This window comes from Erinaceus europaeus, chromosome X, assembly GCF_950295315.1.
Source record: "Erinaceus europaeus chromosome X, mEriEur2.1, whole genome shotgun sequence".
Taxonomy (NCBI): domain Eukaryota; kingdom Metazoa; phylum Chordata; class Mammalia; order Eulipotyphla; family Erinaceidae; genus Erinaceus; species Erinaceus europaeus.
The window spans coordinates 49,976,139-49,996,879 of record NC_080185.1 but is presented as its reverse complement, the minus strand read 5'-3'; the positions used below and the strand labels follow the sequence as shown (position 1 = coordinate 49,996,879).

At 37.6% G+C, this 20,741-nt stretch overlaps 1 protein-coding gene across 1 annotated transcript in view; it reads right to left on the bottom strand.

Annotated features, from left to right (window-relative positions):
- Window positions 1–20,741, bottom strand: part of LHFPL1 (LHFPL tetraspan subfamily member 1) — a 91,286-nt gene that overhangs the window by 46,775 nt on the left and 23,770 nt on the right. The window contains exons 2-3 of the mRNA XM_016193787.2: window positions 17,921–18,316; window positions 8,192–8,290 (exon numbers count right to left, since the gene is read on the bottom strand). Of these exons, the coding sequence (XP_016049273.1) occupies window positions 8,192–8,290; window positions 17,921–18,302 (481 nt within the window). The 5' untranslated portion in view covers window positions 18,303–18,316. The remainder of the gene's footprint in view (window positions 1–8,191; window positions 8,291–17,920; window positions 18,317–20,741) is intronic.

The window sequence follows — 20,741 nt, the reverse complement described above, 5'->3', positions numbered from 1 at the left end:
TTGTTTCTGCTTTAGTCTTCCTTGCAATTGGCTTTGATTCATCAAAGATGTCCTTGAGGTGTAGGTGGGAAAGCGTTTTACCAATGTTTTCCTATAAGTATTTGATTGTTTCTGGTCTGACATCTAGGTCTTTGATCCATTTGGAGTTGATTTTTGTTTCTGTTGTGATAAAGTGGTTCAATTTCATTCTTCTGCATGTTACAACCCAGTTTTCCCAGGACCATTTATTGAAGAGAGCCTCCTTCTTCTGTTTAATCCTTTGGGCCCCCTTATCAAAGATTGGATGTCCATAGGTGTGAGGATTTATTTCTGGGCTTTCAATTCTGTTCCACTGGTCTGTGTGCCTATTTTTGTTCCAGTACCATGATGTTTTGATGATGATGGCTTTATAATATAGTTTAAGGTCTGGGAGTGTGATGCCTCCATTTCTGTTTCTTTTCCTTAAGATGGTCTTGGCAATTCTAGGTGTTTTCAGGTTCCAGATAAATGATTGTAGTGTTTGTTCTATTCTCTTAAAGAAGTTTGGTGGAACTTTGATGGGTATTGCATTAAATTTGTATATGGCTCTGGGGAGAATATTGATTTTGATGATATTTATTCTTCCAATCCATGAGCATGGGATATCTTTCCATTTCTTGGTATCAGTTTCTATTTCTTTGAGTAGCGACTCATAGTTTTCAGCATACAAGTATTTCACTTTTTTGCTCAACTTTATTCCTAGGTATTTGATTGATTTTGCTGAAACAGTAAATGGGAGTGATTTCTGGATGTCTTCTTCTTCAGATTTAGTGTTTGCATAAAGAAATGCCACTGATTTTTGTACACTGATTTTGTAGCCTGATACCTTGCTATATTGCCTAATAACTTCCAGTAGTTTTCTGCTGGATTCTTTAGGTTTTTCTATGTATACTATCATATCATCTGCAAATAGTGAGAGCTTGACTTCTTCTCTTCCAATCTGTATTCCTTTGATTTCTTTCTCTTGCCTGATTGCTATGGCAAGAACTTCCAATACTATGTTGAAGAGTAACGATGACAGTGGACAGCCCTGTCTAGTCCCCGATCTGAGGGGGAATGATTTCAGCTTCTGTCCATTGAGTATGATGTTGGCTGTAGTTTTGCTATATATAGACTCCACTATCTTGAGGAATTTCCCATATATTCCCTTTTCTTGTAGAGATTTGAGCATGAATGGGTGTTGGATTTTGTCAAAGGCTTTCTCTTCATCTATTGAGATAATCATGTAGATTTTGGCTTTGCTTTTATTGATGTGGTGAATGACATTGATTGACTTATGGATGTTGAACCAGCCTTGCATTCCTGGGATTAAACTCACTTGGTCATGATGAACATTCTTTTTGATATGTTGCTGTATCCGGTTGGCCAAGATCTTGTTTAATATTTTGGCATCTATGTTCATCAGAGATATTGGTCTGTAGTTTTCCTTTTTTGTTCTGTCCCTATCAGCTTTTGGTATCAGGGTGATGTTGGCTTCATAGAAGTTGGAAGGCAGTATTCTTGTTTCTTCAATCTTGTGGAATAGCTTAAGAAGTTTGGGTACTAACTGTTTCCTGAAAATTTTGTAGAATTCATTTGTGAAGCCATCTGGCCCAGGACTTCTGTTGTTGGGGAGGTTTTTAATAACAGTTTCAATTTCTTTGTCTGTGATTGGTTCATTTAGATTTTGTAGTTCTTCTTAGTTCAGTTTTGGAAGGGCATATGCTTCTGGGAATTGTTCCATTTCTTCCAGATTCTCTAGCTTGGTGGCATATAGTTCTTCGTAGAAGTTTCGCAGGATTCTCTGGATTTCTGTGATGTCAGTTGTGATATCTCCTCCATCATTTACAATTCTATTAATTTGAGTCTTCTCTCTTTTTTGTTTGGTGAGTCTGGCTAGGGTTTTGTCAATTTTGTTTAATCTTTCAAAGAACCAACATTTGGCTTCATTGATCTTTTGTATGGTTCTTTTATTTTCGATGTTGTTTATTTCTGCTCAAACTTTAGTGATTTCTGTCCTTCTGGTTGCTTTAGGCTTCCTTTGTTCCTCTTCCTCTAAGTCCTTGAGGTGTGCAGTAAGGTAGTTCATTTAAGCTTCTTCTTGGTGTTTAATCCTACCTCTTTTTTGTGTGGTCCTGTATGATAGTTTTCCATCCTTTTACTTTAATTCTGTTTATCCTGTAGTGTCAGCTGGAATTATTGCAAGTAGCATATGGTTGGGCTGTGTTTTCTGATCCATCCTCCCACTCTGTGCCTTTTAATGGGTGAGTTTAAGCCATTGACATTTTTTGATATTATGGGTTTAATGTATTGCAATGCAATTATTCAACAATTTTTATTTTATCTGATGTATGGCAAGTTTTATGGTGATGTTCTTGCTTATAGGAGGTCTTTTTGAACTTCTTTCAGGGCTAGTTTGAAGATGATTGCCTCTTTTAACTACTGCCTATCTGAGAAGGTTTTAATGCCTCCATCTAGTCTTAATGAAAGTCTAGCAGGATATACTATCCTTGGTTGGAACCCTTTTTCATTTAGGGATCAGTAGATTTCTTTCCATTCTCTTCTGGCTTTTAGAGTTTGAGTGGAAAAGTCTGCTGAGAAACCTCACAGAATGGTAGAAGATCTTCATATGCCACACATCAAAGAAGATACGAATAAAAAAATATACAAAGAGCTCAGCAAACTTAGCAACAAAAAAGCAAACAACCCCATCCAAAAATGGGTAGAGAATATGAACAGAACATTCACTACAAAAGATATCCAAATGGCTAACAAACACATGAAAAATTGCTCCAGGTCACTGATTGTCAAATCTTTAAATGGTTAGCTGGGGCGGGGGGGAGGGGGGTGTTGGCGAGATGGGATGGGACACAGTCTTTTGGTGGCGGTAATGGTGTATATGTACAATCTTATTAATTTGTAGTCATATAAATCACTATTTAAATAATATGAGAGTGGAAAAAATGATTGAATGTCTCAAAAATTTTAAAGCACAGACTGAATCTTTTTAATATATAGGCTGAGTCCTTGATATGCTTACTCTCTTAAAAGCTTAGTCCAGGGAGAACAAAAGCAACTGGTGACATAGCTATATGCAAATAATGTCAAAGGATATAAAATATGGTGATGGTGTGTATGATACAGCAAATCATAACAAAGGGATTTTTCAAAGTTAACCCAACTGCCAAACAATATGATTATTTAAATAACTATCCATTGTTTTTTTAAACCCTAAGACAACAGGAATCTCCTGCTTCATCTATAGAGCCTATGTTTCTCCCAATAGTGGAACCTCTGTGGTGGGGCTCATTTCAATGCATGCTTCTGTCAAGTCATACCAAATGATATTCCTCCTATTACAGTTTTCTCACTCACTCCAAAGCTAACCTTATCAAAGCAAGGACTGCTAAAGCTGAATAAGGGCAAGAGACTGGCATACTTTAACGATGACTCTTTAGTCACTATCAGGCCATTTCACCAGCTGGGTCACTAATCAGGGAATCCTGAGATTCCCAAACAGACTTGATGGTCCTTGAACTCGAATAAATCCCTCTCTCCATTGATACCAGTCATTTCTATCAGGAACAACAAAATAGACCCCTTTGTGGGCCCCTATAGGACCTTGCCCTTCAACACGGATCAACAACAGTTGAAACAGAGAATGTTTCAACAGATATAGACCAGGTCCCATGAGATAAAGCATATGTTTGCATGTATCCATGAATTAGGGCAAAGTATATACCTGAAAGCAAAAGTTCACAATAGTCTGCAGTGATTCAGTACAAAGTTCCTAATGAAATAGTGTCTACTTGGACTTAAATACCCTCCTCACCTACTTCTATTATACTTCCCTCACTCACTCCAAAGCTAACTTTATCAAAGCAAGGACTGCAAAAGGTGAATAAGGGCAAGAGACTGGCAAACTTTAACAATGACTCTTTAGTCACTATCAAGCCACTCCATCAGCCAGGGCCCTATTTGGGGAGTCCTGAGATTCCCAAACAGACATGATGGGCCTAGACCTCAAATAAATCCCTCTCTCCATTGTTACCTGTCATCTTCATCTCTATATAGAATAACAAAATAGGCCTCTTTGTAGGCCCCCGTAGGACCTTGCCCTCAACATGGATCAACAACAGTAGCGAACGTTCCAACCTCCGAAGGGAGGCTGGACAACATACTCTATGTTTCACCCAGGGAAGGTGAGATCTGAAATTGGGACAGTTTGGAATGTTCCTTGTTGTATGCTTTACATTGGGTTCTAGTTCTCCCCCGCCAAGAAAATTGGATCAGTCCAGTTAGTTTCGCGGGCTGCTTGGCCCCGCCCCAAGGAACCCCGCCAGAGTTCCAGAGTTAGAGAGTTACAGAGTAAGAGAGAGTGCTTGCGCCGCCGCAAAGAGACAGCTGAGTTCTGTTTGGTGATTAGTTTGGTTTAGTTTATGAATCGTTGTTCCTGAATAAAGAAATACAGCTTCCCTGCCCAGCCATGTGTCTGGTCGTCTCTGTTACCCGCCCGTGAAGCTAGCCCGGCCAGCTGGAGCCTCCGAATTTTAACAACAGTTCCTACTCATGACCACAGAATATGAGCTCAGATCTACATGGATGCAGAGGTCACATAGGCTCCTAAGCTGGATATGGGTCCCAGATCACATCAAATCGATGGGGTTTACAGTCAACAATATTTATACCCTATTCCATATTTGGGAGCTATTCTCTTCTGTGATCCATCTTTCTGGTCCTTTTACCATCTCCCCAGACAGTAACTTGGATCCACCTGCATATGAGATTTCAGGCTCAGAGGGAAAAATAAAAAAACTAGTATAGCCACAGGCCCTTGGGAGCACAACTAAAACATGTTTACTAGCTATCTACAAAATGGAAACCCCCCCAAAAAAAATTCTTATGGACTACTCCAGCCTTTAGGTTCATGATTAGTCAACAATTTGTTTGGCTTTATATGTTAACTCTCTTTTCAGCCAGCAGGTTCCAGATGCTAGCATGCTGCCAACCAGACTTCCCTGGACAGACAACCCCACCAATGTTTCCTGAAGCTCTTATTCCCCAGAACCCTGCCCCACTAAGGAAAGAGAGAGGCAGGCTGGGAGTATGGATCAACCTGTCAATGCTCATGTTCAGCAGGGAAGCAATTACAGAAGCCAGACCTTTAAACTTCTGCATCCCACAATGACCTTGGCTCCATACTCCCAGAGGGTTAAAGAATAGGAAAGCTATCAAGGTTGGGAGTGGGATACAGATTTCTGGTGGTGGGAATTGTGTAGAGTTGTACCCCTTTTATCCTATGGTTTTGTCAGTGTTTCCTTTTTATAAATAAATAAAATAATAAATAAAAATTTAAAAGATACTATGAGGAGAGGTGGGGCTGTATCTATGTGTCAAGAACTGTACTGTAAATCATTACCTACCTCAATAAAGTATATAATGACTGAAAAAAGACTCAAATAAATTGGATTGTAAATGAAAGAGGAGGTATCACACCAAACACCAAAGAAATTCAATATATCATGTGAGGCTTGTTGAAGAACACTATATGCACCAAGCTAGAGAACCTGGAAGGAATGGATGAGTTCCTAGATACCTACAAACTTCCAAAATTAAACAAAGAGGAGCAAGAATATATGAACAGGCCAATTACAGCCAAATAAATTGAAACAGTTATTGAAAACCTTTCAAAAAATAAGTGTCCTGAACCAGATTGTTTTACAAATGAATTCTACAAATCCTTCAAGGAAGAATTAATACCTCTACCCTTATAACTCCTCCAAAAGATTGAAGATATGGGAAATACTCCCTTCCAGCTTCTATGAAGCCAACATCGCCCTGATACCAAAAGCAGACAGGGAGAAGCCAGAACTCCTACCTTCTGCACTCCAAAAATAAAAACGTCTTTAATCCATACTCCTAGTGGATGAGAAGTGATAGTAGAAAGATGACTAGAGGGCTCTGAACTCCAGGTCCTTCAGATCTCAGAGAGAAAGAGAGAGGACAAAAAGCAGACAGATACTTGTATGAAGTAATAGGGTCATATGTGGCTTGGAGGGGAAGAAAAGAATAAGGGGGAAATTATGTAGAAATGTAGACAGATATCTGTAGATTTGATGGTTAGCCCTTGTCTACAACCTTGGGAGGACCGCGTTGGACTGCAATGGAAGGAGCAGGGATTCAGAACTCTGATGGTGGGAGCAGTGTGGAATTGTACCCATGCTGACATGCAAATTTGTAAATTAATATTGAATGACTAATAAAAATACAAAAATAAAGTAATTAGTTGGAATATATCAAATTACAAAGCTTCTACATATGAAAGTAAAATTTTATAAGGATAAATAAGAACTCCAGCAAATGGGAAAAGATATTTTCACACTGCATTTCAAACAAGTGGTTAATATCAAACATCTACAAAGAACTCCTAAAGCTCAAGAAAAATAAATACACATCCCAATTAAAAAGTGGGCAGAAGATATGAATAGACAGTTCTCTAATGTAGAGATACATATGGCCCACAGACATATGGGGAAATGTTCTAATTCATTCATTATCAAATAAATGCAGATTATAACCACATTGGGATTCCACCTTACAACTCTAAGAATACTCTCTATCAAAAGTGTTGAAGAGGATGTGCACTTGCTGGTGAAAATGTAAACTGGTGCAACCACTCTGGAGAACAGTATGGAGAATCCTTAAACAAACATATATGGAAATGCCATATGATCCAGAAATTCCACTGCTAGACATATGCCCAATAGATATAATGATGTTTATTAGAAGGTTTATATGCACCTCCATGTTTTTAGCTGCTTTATTCACAACAACAAAATCCTGGAAACAACCAAAATGCCCTTTGACAGATGACTGGATTAAAAAAGCTATGGGACATATACTCAACAGAGTATTATGCATCAATAAAAAGGGGTGGTATTTTATTCTTTGAAATAAAGTGGATGGAACTAAAGGAGATTAAGCTCAGTGAAGCAAATAAGTAGGTGAAAGACAACTACAGAATGCTTTCATTCATATGCAGAATATAAATAATTGTATATACATATATATATACATGTGAAAAAATAACTATTTTCAAGACTTTGGGAAAACTATAGTGTTTATTTATGGCGGTGGGGATGGGGATACAAACCTTTGGCGATGGGAGTGGTGAAAAAAGTGAAAATGAAAAATAAAGAGGAGAAAAAATCCAAAAAAGAACTGCAGGGCATAAAGGACACTTTAAATGCTGTTCAGGTTAAGGTAAGAGGTCTTGAAAGTAGATTTAGTCAGGTGGAGGATAAATTAACATTAGAAGACACAACCAACACACCTGTGTGAATGTAAAACTCACAAAGAGGAGAGAAATAGAAAAAAAAATGAACCACTTCTCTATGAAATAGTGGACTGGCTGCCTTCTGCTCTTGTCTGGGCAGGCCACTGTCACACATATTCTTAGAGCTGAGCCAGTGTTCCAAGATAGTACCACCTGCTACCTACCAGCTGAGACTCCCATTTCTTCCCCCCTTTCCTTCCTCCCTTCCTTCCTTCCTTCCTTCCTTCCTTCCTTCCTTCCTTCCTTCCTTTTTTTTGAGATTCCCATTTCAAGCTGCTATTTTGTCAAGATCTATTCAACTACCCCTTTCCATGTGCCTGCCTGCAACCAACTGTGGCTCAGCAAGTTTCTTCAAATGCTGTATGTTGTTATTGAGATTCTAGGTGTTTTTGTTGCTCTTAGACATGAATTTTTGGTCACTGTTCACTCATGGCCAGTCACACAACTACTAAGAGCCAGAGTTGGAATTTGAATATAGGTCTAGACTGAATACACAATCCTTATCTTTTATTTTTAGTTTTATTGAGATATAATTGTCATATAGCATTGTGTGATCTTAAGTTATATAATATGAAGAGTTGATATATATGTATATATGATAGTCAACCCTTTTCTGTGACCTTGGGAGAACCACTTCAATTTCCAATGGAGGGAATGAGGACATGAACTTTGGTGGTGGGAATGGTGTGGAATTGTATCTTGCAATTTTATAAATCAATATTAAATCACTAATAAAATAATGGGTTACATAGTAGACAAGAAGCAGTTTCAGGCATTATACTCACCCCTTCAGGATAAAAAACACTTTGGAAACCAAATTCCAGTGAATAATCTCCCATCCCTAACAGGTCACCTTACCTAACTGAAATTGATTGGAGACATTCCCACATGTCTGCATTATTTCTGGGCTATTCCATCCTAATGGATATAATGCACAGCCTGAACTTATCAGCAGACCTGGAAAGAAAAACATACATACATATATAGAGGTAGAAAAATTACCACGTTTTCTGTTTTCTTTTTTAAATATTTATTTATTCCCTTTTGTTGCCCTTGTTGTACCAGATTTTCTGTCATGCCACCATTCCCTGTGGATTTGCTCAGATCATATTCTGCCTTCTCTACTCAGTGTTTTCTCTACTAATTTTTCCTAAAATATGATACCAACTCAATAAATGTTATAATGCCACAGGAGTTTTATTGTCATGGGAATCTGAGAAGGCTGCTCATAAAAAGTTCAACATTATGAATTAAAACATGCCTATGTACTTTATATAGTCCAAATGTTATTGGAAATGACTTTCAGAGTCCAGTAAACCTCTCTAAATAGAATCATCTACTAAATTAGTCTAATTTGTAAAGAGCAACAATATACAGTTTGCTACTCTTTCCTAAAATGCATACTTTTCTAAAAATCAAATGCAACCCTACTAATCGAAGGTAGCTTATGGTTTCTGTAACTTGAAATTGACCCTTGAAAACACTGATTTGAACTGCATATATTTTTCCCTTTTTTCAGGCCAAATTATGGATTCAATCACAAATGTCGGTCAGCTGACTTTGTGGGTGTAGAACTGTGGACATAGAGGTTTAACTGTAAACTATATGTGGATATTTGCAAGGGTGATTAACACCCCCAACCACTCCCACACATGCATTTTGTTTAAGTTCATTGTACACTGCCTAGGTTTATCTGATGTAGGAGGACATCACACACTCTCTGCCTAAATACTTCCTAATTTTCTAAGGAATCATGACTTTCTTCTCTTCTTTGTCTTCCAATACTTTTCATCGTGTTTTTTTGTTTGTTTGTTTGTTTGTTTTTGTCTTTATCCCCTCCCCTTTATTTAGGCCACTTACTCATTCAGGAAGATTCTCTGAAACTTATTATCTTATTTTATTTTCTGATTGGAACTACAAGTCTTAGTCTTCTTTTCTTTACTGCCTTCTAAAGTCAACTGTTTCATTCACTATGCCTGCTGACTGTCAGGGATTTTACATTTTGTAACCTGTATGACTCTTCTCTGCCTTTGAAACAAAAGCAAATAGTTATTTGTCAACTAGAAAATAGGTGAAATCATAACCTGACATGAATGTATGAGCTAGAACAGACTATTGCTTCTGGAAATTTTGACAAAGAAACATAAATATGTTGAGCTAGTAAGTAGATAGAACACAAGTAAAGAAAATATACCAATAGATGGAATCAGATCTATATTAAACTGAAGTCAGTTAAAATTTCTTTGAATATGTTCTCTACTCATTTCTCCCTGTCTTCTTCTTCAGGAACCCCAATAACTCTGATGTTTGTATTTCTGATGGAGTCTGCCAATTTAAGTCCAAAGTTATGAATAAAAATTAAGTCTGGTCAGATGATCAAAGGAAGAGAAAGAAAATAAAGTATGAATCAGATACATATGATAAAAACTTCTACTGCACCCATGAAAGAGCCAAAGATAATCCAGTCCTGGGACTGGGCAGTGGCACACCTGTTTTAGTGCACATATTACCAAGTTCAAGGACCCAGGGTCAAGCCTCTGCATCCCACCTGCAATGGGGAAGCTTCATAAGTTGTAAAGTAAGTCTGCAGGTATCTCTCTTTCTCTCCCTCTCACTATCTTCCCCCTCAATTCCTCTGTCTCATCTAATAAAAAATAGAGAAAAAAAAAGAAAGGAAGGAAAAAACAGCCACAAGGTACAGTGGATTTTGAGTGATGAGACTAAGCCCCAGCAATAACCTTGGTGGCAAAAAATATATAAAAAACTAAACTAAATTAAAAAATTTAAAAAGAGAATCCAGTCCTTTCCAGTGGTCTTCCAGTCTAACTTTCCTTATGTTATAATAGAATCCCCTTTCATTTAGATAAGTTAAGTCAGTCCCTCTACTTGGAACCAAAAAAAGTTTAATTAAAAGAAATCTTTGACGACCAATGTAAAGATCATGGAATGGCCACTAATTATGACTTAAAGGCAGACATTAATAACATGACCCAAAACTTCCACGGAGCAGTTATTTGTTCAGTGTTGGGTGAAAGAAATTTTTATAGACTCCAGAGCTCTGGAGTTCAGTTAAACAGTGAAACACCATTACAGGGGCAATTGGCTTTGCCTCTTAATCTCTTTCCTCACTGAGGAAGATTTAGATATATTCTGAGAAAATAGTAAATGCACTTTGACTTCAGATGAATCTTTTTGGACTAAGAGATTACTCTTTAATATGGTCTGTAACATGATAACTAGATTTTCTCAGTATTCAATGTAATCGTAGAAATAGCAGGAACCTAGGGTGGGAGGGGGACAATGGCATAGTTTGTTGAGCACACATCTTACTATATGCAAGGACCCAGGTTCAATCTCCAGTCTCCACCTGCAGAAGGAAAGTTTCACAAGGTATTAAACAATACTATTGTGTTTCGCTTTCCCTCTCTATCTCCTGTCTCCTATCTCAATTTCTTTCTGTCCCGTTAAGCATAAGAAAAATAAAATAACAAAAAACAGCACAAAGAATAAGCAGGAATCTTATAAAACAGAAAGAACAGATTTAAAACTAAAAAAATATGACCAGCTAAGGTAAGATCTCCCCATTCAGTGGAATGCTTAAAATTAGAAAGCATTTCCATCCGTCTTTTGGTCTTAAAGAAAATGAAACTGATCACTCTAAGGCTTTTTAAGACTTTAGAATTTATCCAGTGGCAATGAGAAACAATATTCTTGCTTTTATATCAGTGATAAATTGAAAGTCTGCAATATGAAGTTTACAAATCAGAGTATGTGAGCCCAGAGAATGTGTAATAGGTTAATGACAAAAAGAGACATACAATCTAAGCTTTCTAAAGCTATTAGTGTGTACTATTTGCGAGAAGTTAATGAAAAGTGAGTTTTCCCTCACAAGCTAGACAGCTTATAGAAGAGCATCAGTTCTGTTTTCCAGTCTCTACCTTCAGGTACCTTGGACCAAAATGAACTCTAATTTCTCAAGCAGGAACTATTTCTAGTCAAGTGCCTTTTTTATAGTCAGAGAGGTAGAGAGGCAGAAGGAGAGAGAGATTTCAGCACTGAAGTTTCTTTCAGTGTGGTCAGGAGTAGGTTTCACCCTGGGTCACATATATGGTAAAGCAGTTCTCAGTCCAAGTGAGCTATTTCACCAGCAACAATATCTCTAACAAATATATATGACATGTATTAGGAATTTTATAGACAGCAGACCTTGATAGACCACATAACATTGAGACTAATGAGACTTAAGAGAACAACAAACCAATGTCAATAAAATATAATTAATAAATTAAATAAAATCATGAATGATTTATCATAAAATATATTTGCTTCCACTAGTTCTCATAAATTGGAAATTTGAAGATGCACCTCAAATAAAAATAAAGAAGACATTTGTTATTATCAGATCCTGTCATCATCTGGAAGAAAAGCAAATTACTAAAAATGCATGTTTGGGATTCTTACCCAAGATTTCAGACAATTAATCCACTAACTGCAGACCAGGGATATATATTTCAAAACTCTCCATTGTAGATCCAGGAGATAGATTAGCTGGTAAGGCATATGTTTTGCCATATTATGGCCTGGCACCACATAGGACAACCATAAAAATGGAAGAATCTCTGGTGTTGTACTGTCTATATATCATTTATTTTTTATTATCTTTATTTATTGAACAGAGACAGATAGAAATAAAGAAGGAAGGGGGGGATGGAGAGAGAGAGCACTATAAAGTGGCTTCACCTCTTCCAAAGCTTTCCCCATACAGGTGGGGACCAGGGGCTAAAACTCAGATCTTTTTACACTGTAGCATGTGCACTCAACCAGGTACAACCCCACCTGGTCCCCCTGTCATTTATTTCTTTCTACCTACCGATCTATATCTATCATCTGTCTGTCTATTATCTATCTATCTATCTATCTATCTATCTATCTATCATCTTTCTATATCATGTATCTTTATTATCTATCTATAATATATCCATGTATCTAAAGAAAATTAAATAGTTGGTCCAAGAACAGTAAAATTTCACATGCCTGAGGTGCAAGTATGACATATAAAGAAAGCACTACCAAAAATGTTTACGCATCTGGTCTGAACATCAAAATATAATAAAACTCCACTGAATATATTAAGAGCAGGGACTCTAGTGGCAGTAAAAACTAGTTTAAATACCACCTCCATCATATATTAACTATAGACATGGCTCTCACTTTTTATGTGCCTTTTTAACTTCTAGTTTTACTGGCCCTACAATCAGTTATGCCCCTTAGGGAAATCTCTCCAAACTGCCTATAATCAGATGAATATATTGCTATTTTAAACTACCTTTAGCAAGGAAAATTAAGCTTTTGGAGTCTTAACATTAATACTCTATCTCCACAAGAATCTACTGTCTCAAAATTTATGGTATGCCCTCTCCATAGATGGTTGTTGTAGTTTGAATTCACTACTCTTCAGAGATACCTAGTGTGCCACATTTTACGCATACTTAGCATTTGTAGGAACCTCAGACTCAGTAAAAGCCCTCAGGCACACTTAAAACCTTCCAGCTACAACTCATATGCCTGCAGTCTTCCTCTGCTACCAAAATTACAACTCTATATCCCAACATTTTTATACCCCTCTCAACAGTACAGACTCAATTAGACAGATGCTTAGCATTTGTCTCTGGACACAAGTTTCCTTTTAGAAGTACAATTGTTGAAGAGGCAGCTACTTTGTTATATTCCCTACTCTATCCCAAAGTACTTGTAAGGTACCGTAATTACATAAGTAGTTTGAATTTACTATCATCAGTAAAGCTTAGCGTGGATTAATCTGTTATTAACATGCTTAATTTACTGTACTAGTAACAACTTCAACACATAGTTGAAAATTTATAAATTTATCCTCCAGCTACATCTCAATTTTCCCTTCCTAGTGAAACCTCCCAGTAAACTATTCCAGTCATTTGGATCTATAATGTCTCCATAAATATAAAATATTTTACTTCTTCTAGAGATGTCTGAAGTAGATCAGACTAAGTTTCACAGAGTCTGCAACTGACATAACCTTTGAGACATGGTTAGCTATATATTATTTTAACTTTTTTAAATATTTATTTTTATTTTATTTGTTATTGGATAAAGACAGAGAAATTGAGAGGGAAGGGGGAGATGGAGAGACAGAGAGACACCTGAAGCCCTGCTTCAACACTTGTAAAGCTTTCCCCCTACAAGAGTAGGCCAGGGACTTGAACCTAGGTCCTTGCACACTGTGTGGGTAGCTATTTACAGACAGAGATGAGAGACATGGGAATTACAAAAAGAAGTGACACTATAAACAAAAACTAAACAGCAGCTCTCAAATCTTAGTGTACACTAGAGAACAAGAAATAATAAATCTAAGACAACAATTATTTGTGTAGTGGGGGCAAGGAAATATAAATAGTTCTCAACTATATTGGTAGCATTGTATTTCTTGAGATGGGTGACACATACATCTAACATCATTCACTGTTATCTTTATTAAAAGTAAATCAGCTATGATCCAGGAGGTAATATAGCAGATAAAGCAATGGACACTCAAGCATGAGGTCCTGAGTTCAATCCTCTGCACCACATGTACCAGAATGTGTCTAGTGTTCTTTCTTTCTATCTATCTATCTATCTATCTATCTATCTATCTATCTATCTATCTATCTATCATCTATCTTTTTCTCCTCCTATCTTCCTCTTATCTTCTTCATGAACAAATAAATAAATAAAATCTTTTAAAAAGTAAATAAGCCTGAGAGGTTGTGTGTAATGGAGATTACCAGGTAATAGCAATTTTGATTCAGTGGACTTATAATGCCACTAAGATACCTGAATTAACAAACACTCTAGGTAAGTCTCATATAAGTCATTGATGGAACACTGAAAAAATGTGGTGGTAGTATTTCTTCCCCAATGGAAAACAGAAAAATCAACAGCATCAAAATTTGAACTCAGAAGTTTTGTAACACAATGTCTGTGCTGCACCAGTTTTCTACATGAACCTTTTGTTAGTAAGGTAGTTTTATTGAATACCATTTTCCAAAACAAAAGCAATCCACTTTCATGGTATTTTTCCAGCTTGGTATGGATAAATTAAATGATGGCCTATAAAACTTGTAATGACTTCCCAGGAATTAATGGTTTCCAGAAGAGGCAATAGTTTTTAGAAAAATGCTACACTTTCTATGAATCAAGTTATTGATTACTTTCATTCAGCTTGAAATGTGTTGGCATTACACTGTATTTGGATAAAAAACTGCTGGTTCTGTAGGTGTTTGAATTCTACCCTATAAAGGATTTTGAGAGAGGCAGAGGGAGAGAGATAATGGTGGAGGGGAGAGGTAGAAGGAAGGGGTGTGGAGAGAGAGAGAGAGACAGAGAGAGAGAGAGAGAGAGAGAGAGAGTTTCTATGTCAGAGTGACTAAAAGAATTGTTCAAAATATAAAGACTTCTTCTACCTGTTACATATGTCAGGCTTAGAGTAGGGAAGAGGATTGTAGACTTGAAGAGTCCACATTTTTAAGTACTTCAGGTGATTCTGATATATTCCATACTCTAGAAACATTCTTGGCCTCCCTTAAGTAACCTGATCCAAAAGCTAACACTTTTTCCATCCAAGAAGTTCCTTATATTTATTTTTCACTTATTTCTTCTCTATTTGGCTTTTGCAGAAGATAGAGGATAACTCCCAAGAATCTTGCTCATGTATACACAGAAGAATATGAAAAATGGCCTTGGTTACAGAGACTAGGGAGCAGCTGGTTGGAAACTTCAGCATCCCCAGAGTTGAAATAATCTCCTGACCAGATGTCTCCTTCATTGGTTGCAGCAGGGCATGAAGATCCTAATGGAATGCTCTCTGGACTCTATGATAATCCAAGTAGATCAGTTGCAGGTGGAACAAATGGGACCCATGGGCTACATCAGGCCACCTTGCTGAGTATGACTCAGGTTAGCAGCTCTTTATTTCTTCCCGTCTCTCTCACTTCCCACCACTCATCTTTGTGGGTAGCTCCTAAGCCAGAGAACAAGAATCAGACAGGGGGAGGGGATAGTTCCTAATGGATAATCCATCTCTTCAGTGGTTTGGGGTCTGGCAGAGATAAACCAGACTTGAAAAATATTGGCTTCTCCCCTGAATATATTTTAGTTAATGCTCCAACTGCCAAGAAGCAGCCAGAACTAGAGCAGCAAAATCAATTCCCAGCAAGCAAGAAACTGAACCCCCCACATCTCTTTCTCATCTGTCTTTTATGCATGAAGTTCAAAATGCTGTATAGATTTGGCTCCCTGCTACTAGCAGATCCTGTCTCTAAGGAATCAAGATTTAAGACCTCTGGAGTATGGGATAAATTGTGTCAAAAGCATACTATAAAATGTGACATATACAAGAAAGTCTTTACCATTCTTTCACATACAGTGAAAACTTGATAGGTACTAGTTTCTAAAAAGAAAGTGGGAACATTTGATTATCTGATTTTACAGAGAAGGAAAGTGGAGATTTAGCAATATGCTTAATATAATTTTCCTTCTTAAGTATGAATATTTTGGCACATCCTGCATCTTCACTCTATCTGTGGCTGTCATATGAGATCTTATTCTTGAAATGTGAAGACATCTAAATGTAAATATTGTAACTATGTTCCTATAAGCAGAATGCAGTGGAGAATACAGATTAATAGAATACAGATGAAAAATGGTATTCATGTTTCAACTTCCTCTGTACACCTTCCACTCCATCAAATTTATTCAACACTCAATTCATGATTGTCTGAATTTTCATTACACACCCAACAATTCACCTCAACAGTGTTTTTTGACACTGGAGAGATAACTCACAGAGTAGCACGTGTACCTTGATGTGTGTGACTTAGGTTTGAATCCTGAAATCACATGAGAGAGCCACAAAACTAGGGAAGTTTTTGTTGCTGCAATATCTCTTTCTCTTGTCTATCTGAATGAAAAAAAAAGGAGGCAGGACAGAGAAATTTTGCATGTGTAAGCCCTTTCCCCATGTAAAAAAAAATGTACCCCTCCTATCTTACGGTTTTGTTTTTGTTAATGCCTCCTTTCATAAATAGATAAATAAATAAATAAATAAATAAATATGTTCTCTGAGCTTTAAAATCTAGGAGATGAGGCAGATACATACATCAGGTGAGATTGAAAAAAAAAACAGAAGCAAGAAAACTGTTTCTAAGACTTGTGAGAACTATGGTGGTTATTTTATGAGAGCTTTTTTTATGAGTAATGGAAACACATTTCAACAATAGGCTCTACTACTGCTTTTTTCTCAGTGCCCTATCAGTTATAAAAAACAGTTCAAATATTCATATTTATGTTTACTATTTGCTTTTTCTTCTCTCATTGCTTTCCAGAAGTAAGTCAACCATGGTTGTAGTTTACTTATTCCCAGCCCATCCACATACTGTCACATCCCAGGCCTCCTCACTAAATTTGAAGGTTGCCTGAGTGTCAGAAAAGACAAATAGGGAAAGTCAGAGTAAAAAAAAAAACTGAATAGATCACTGATGGCCACAAGACAAGGCTAGCTTGCATGTAGTCAAACTAAGCAGTTACCTAAAGTGTATTGTGCCTAGTATTTCACTACTTATTTATTTATTATTGATTTTATTTTGGATAGAGAGAGAAAATTGGGAGGGAATGGGAAGATAAGGAGAAAAAGAAACCAGTAGCACGATTTCACTGTTTGTGAAGCTTCCACCCTGTAACTGAAGGCTGACTGAGGGCTTGAAGCTGGGTCCTTGTGCACTGTAATATGTGCGCTCAACCAGCACCCTAGTACTGATGGCTGCATGCCCCTGTACTTCACTCTTGAACATATATTATTTATGAGGACTATGAGTACACCATTTTAGTAATTAACACCTGTATATATGTCTTTAAGAGATTGTTCCAAAATAACTACTAAAGATTAGGATTCTTAGAAATTAAGTTTATGGGAGTTGGGCGGTAGCGCGGCGGGTTAAACGCATGTGGCGCAAAGCACAGGGACTGGCATAAGAATCCCGGTTTGAGCCCCTGGCTCCCCACCTGTAGGGGAGTTGCTTCACAAGCGGTGAAGGTCTATAGGTGTCTATCTTTCTCTCTCCCCCTCTCTGTCTTCCCCTCCTCTCTCCATTTCTCTCCTATCCAACAACAATGACATCAATAATAACTACAACAAAAAAACAATAAGGGCAACAAAAGGGAATAAATAAATTAATATTAAAAAATAAAAAAGAAACTAAGTTTATTCAGAGTAGTAGTAATACTATTCTAAATATTGCTACTATTGGAAAGTTGGCAATAGGTGAAAAAATGGAGGATAAGCTACAGATTTGAACTAGGTCTACTAGCCATTTTGGCAACTCATTTTTATTTGTAGAATAAAATGATGATATAGATCACTTTGAGAAGTCCCTTGCTAAGTAATTCAAAGGAGTCCCCTGCCTCATGACCTTTAAGTTAGACAAAGGAAAGAGTGAGAGTGGATTTCCTGATAAGTTAACACATCCCATATCCCACTGTAAAATTCCAATGTACCCAGCCCCAGCAATACAGTCTTACCTCCCACGAACTGTGCTGCTCCCATACAACGTCCCATCATTCTGGAGATGAGCTCCTCCATGCAGCAGCCCAAAACAGCAACCAGTGCCACCAGGAGCAGCAGAGCACAGCCGACACCTGTCACCACCGTACACATCTGCCAGGCCAGGCTTGGGATGGAACTGAAGCTGGCATAGCGCCCACACTCTTCTACCATGATCAGATGGTGCCCCTCTCCCCGAACAGGGTAGTTGCACCTCCGGAAAGTGCTGAATGACACTTGCTTCCCCATCTGGGATCCAAAGAGCCAGTAAGGCAGGAAGTAACTGGTAGAACTTGCCATAGCAGTAACAAGGGACAGGAAGGCCCAGAGGGTCCCCACCAGAGTCAGGCTGCTCCTCATTGTCTCAGGTTTCTCTGTAGGGATGGCGAAATGAGTTGTATCATAGCACTAAATGCAGAAAGTTATGTTGTAGTCTCCACTGACTTATTTTTTTTTCCTAGATCACCAGTTCTGAGACTCATTTAGGTGTCACTGACCCTTGTTTATGGATAAGATCATTCTCTCAAGGGCCATTTGGGTAACTTTCCCCATTTTGCTTTCCTTCAGCCTGATTTATAGTTCTATAGTGTCTAAGGTATAAAGGTAAAATCTAAAATTAAATTAATGATTATCCTGTCAACTCAAATACAGCCTGATTAAAAAACTTTTAGCTCTAGGTATCTAGAATGGTGTATGTGGTAGGAGAGACGCCTGAATAAAGCCAACACCTCCCACATAACTTCCAGGCTTCCACTGGAATAATCTTGCTAACTTAGAGACCTGAAGGGATGCATTATCTCAAGATCTGGAATCAGGAATCCAGCTTCTTTCAAAAAAGCAAAGGGGTCAGGGGAAATAGCACTATAGTTATGCAAACAAATTATGATACTCGAGGCTCTGAGTGGTCCCAGATTCAATCCTCTGTACCACCGCAAACCAGAACTGAGTAGTGACCTGAAAATAAATAAATAAATACATAAATAAATAAATAAATAAATAAATAAATAAGACCTGCCCATCCTACTACAAAGGAGAGGAGAGATGGTAAACTTACTTACTATGGAATTATAAAGTATGCGAATTTGACTTAGATAGGAAATCCAAAAGAGCATTAAAGTATATTTTTTCACTGAAATGTATCAGTTAAGTTGAAATGAGTAGAATAAAATAAAAAATTCCTAGCATTATACCATACACCTATCAATGAGACAACATTGTTCAGTCACTTTTACTAAAATAAAGATAAGAGGCAGTTTTCCAACCAGAAGGATTATTTAATTGTAGGCATTATACTAAGAAAATCTATCACATACTTGGCAGAATATGGTCAAGAAAACTTCTCATCTCTCTGAAATGTATCAAGTGTTCTTTGTCTGGCAACAGGAACAGATAGCCAAAAGGACTTTAGAGGTGTGTGTGTGTGTGTGTGTGTGTGTGTGTGTGTGTAACATGTAACTGCACATTCAAGATACTAAAAACCTTTTCAATTCTAATCTCTTAAGTGCAGCACACAAATGGCTTTCACAGATCCCTCTGTCAAAAATCAACCACTTCCCTCACAACTCCATTAATCTGCCATTGCTTTCTGGCCTGTTTCTCGATTAAGGCTGCCAGAGACCACAATGGCAGGTTGATGACAGAACTTTGAATATATCCAGAACGCAGATGGTGGAGTGTTTCTGAAGCTTCTTTATGATTCATCACCACTGCTTAAAATTACAGGTGGTGATGAGGGAGAGTGGGTCTAAAATTACGGGAAGTTCAGGAACTTTGCTGAATGAGGTGCTACATTGTTAATTGAAGCATTACCAGGAACAAGTATCTCAGAGCTGTGTCCAGCCATGAGTCCTTAACATTCATCATTATACAGCGCCTGGAACTGGGTGGGCACTTCAAGCCACACTAATTTAATGAAGCCCATTTCACAGAGTCATCTAATTTCTAGGATGACAGGGACCTTAATGAGATGCCTAATTTAGTTAGCTTGTTTCACATATGGAGGAGTATGGCTAGCTAAAGGGGGAAATGACATACTTCAAGTCACAGTGTAAGTGAGCAAGCAGGAACACTGGAACCACAAATACAATCTGCAGTTTCTTATGCCAGTATATTTCTATCACACAGTTCTAGCAATTCCCTCTCCGTCACTTTATACAATATTGAGAGGAAATGATTTACCCAAGGTTAAAGGTCTACTGAGGTACACCGGCCAGACCAGAGCTCATTATTTAATTCTTAATATAATGTTCTTTTTTTCATTACACCACAATTCCCATCTCAATGAATAGTATTGTGTGTTATGTGCTTTGTGCAGGAAGGGAATAAAGATCATAAATTGCAGGTGCTTACACTGGAATGTTAGGGCTTGGGAAGAAAGTGCCCTGAGCTTGGCCCCTGGGAATGAGGCTTTGTGCCTGAGAGTGGAGGGAATGTGAGGAAGATGTGATGAGAGATTGAATGTCAGCAGGAGAAGTACAACTAGTTTTGAATAATGGCTGTTAGAAAGCAGGTATGCTTGACCACAATGAGGTAATGCCTCTGTTTCTTATATTAGACTTTGTAAGATTATGAAAAGTACAAGCAGCCTTTTTTCAAAGACTGCTTCCTGGTAAAGAAACCCAGGCTACTTTTGTAGTCTTCTTCAGGATTGTACCTTCAACAAGAACTAGTAATGGTAGGTACTGCCTCACTCTCCGAAGGCAGTCTGGATCATTCTACTCTAACAATCAAGGAAAACTGTGAAATGAGTGTAGTTTAGAATGTTCCCAACTGTGACTATGTACTGTGAGCTAAATCTGA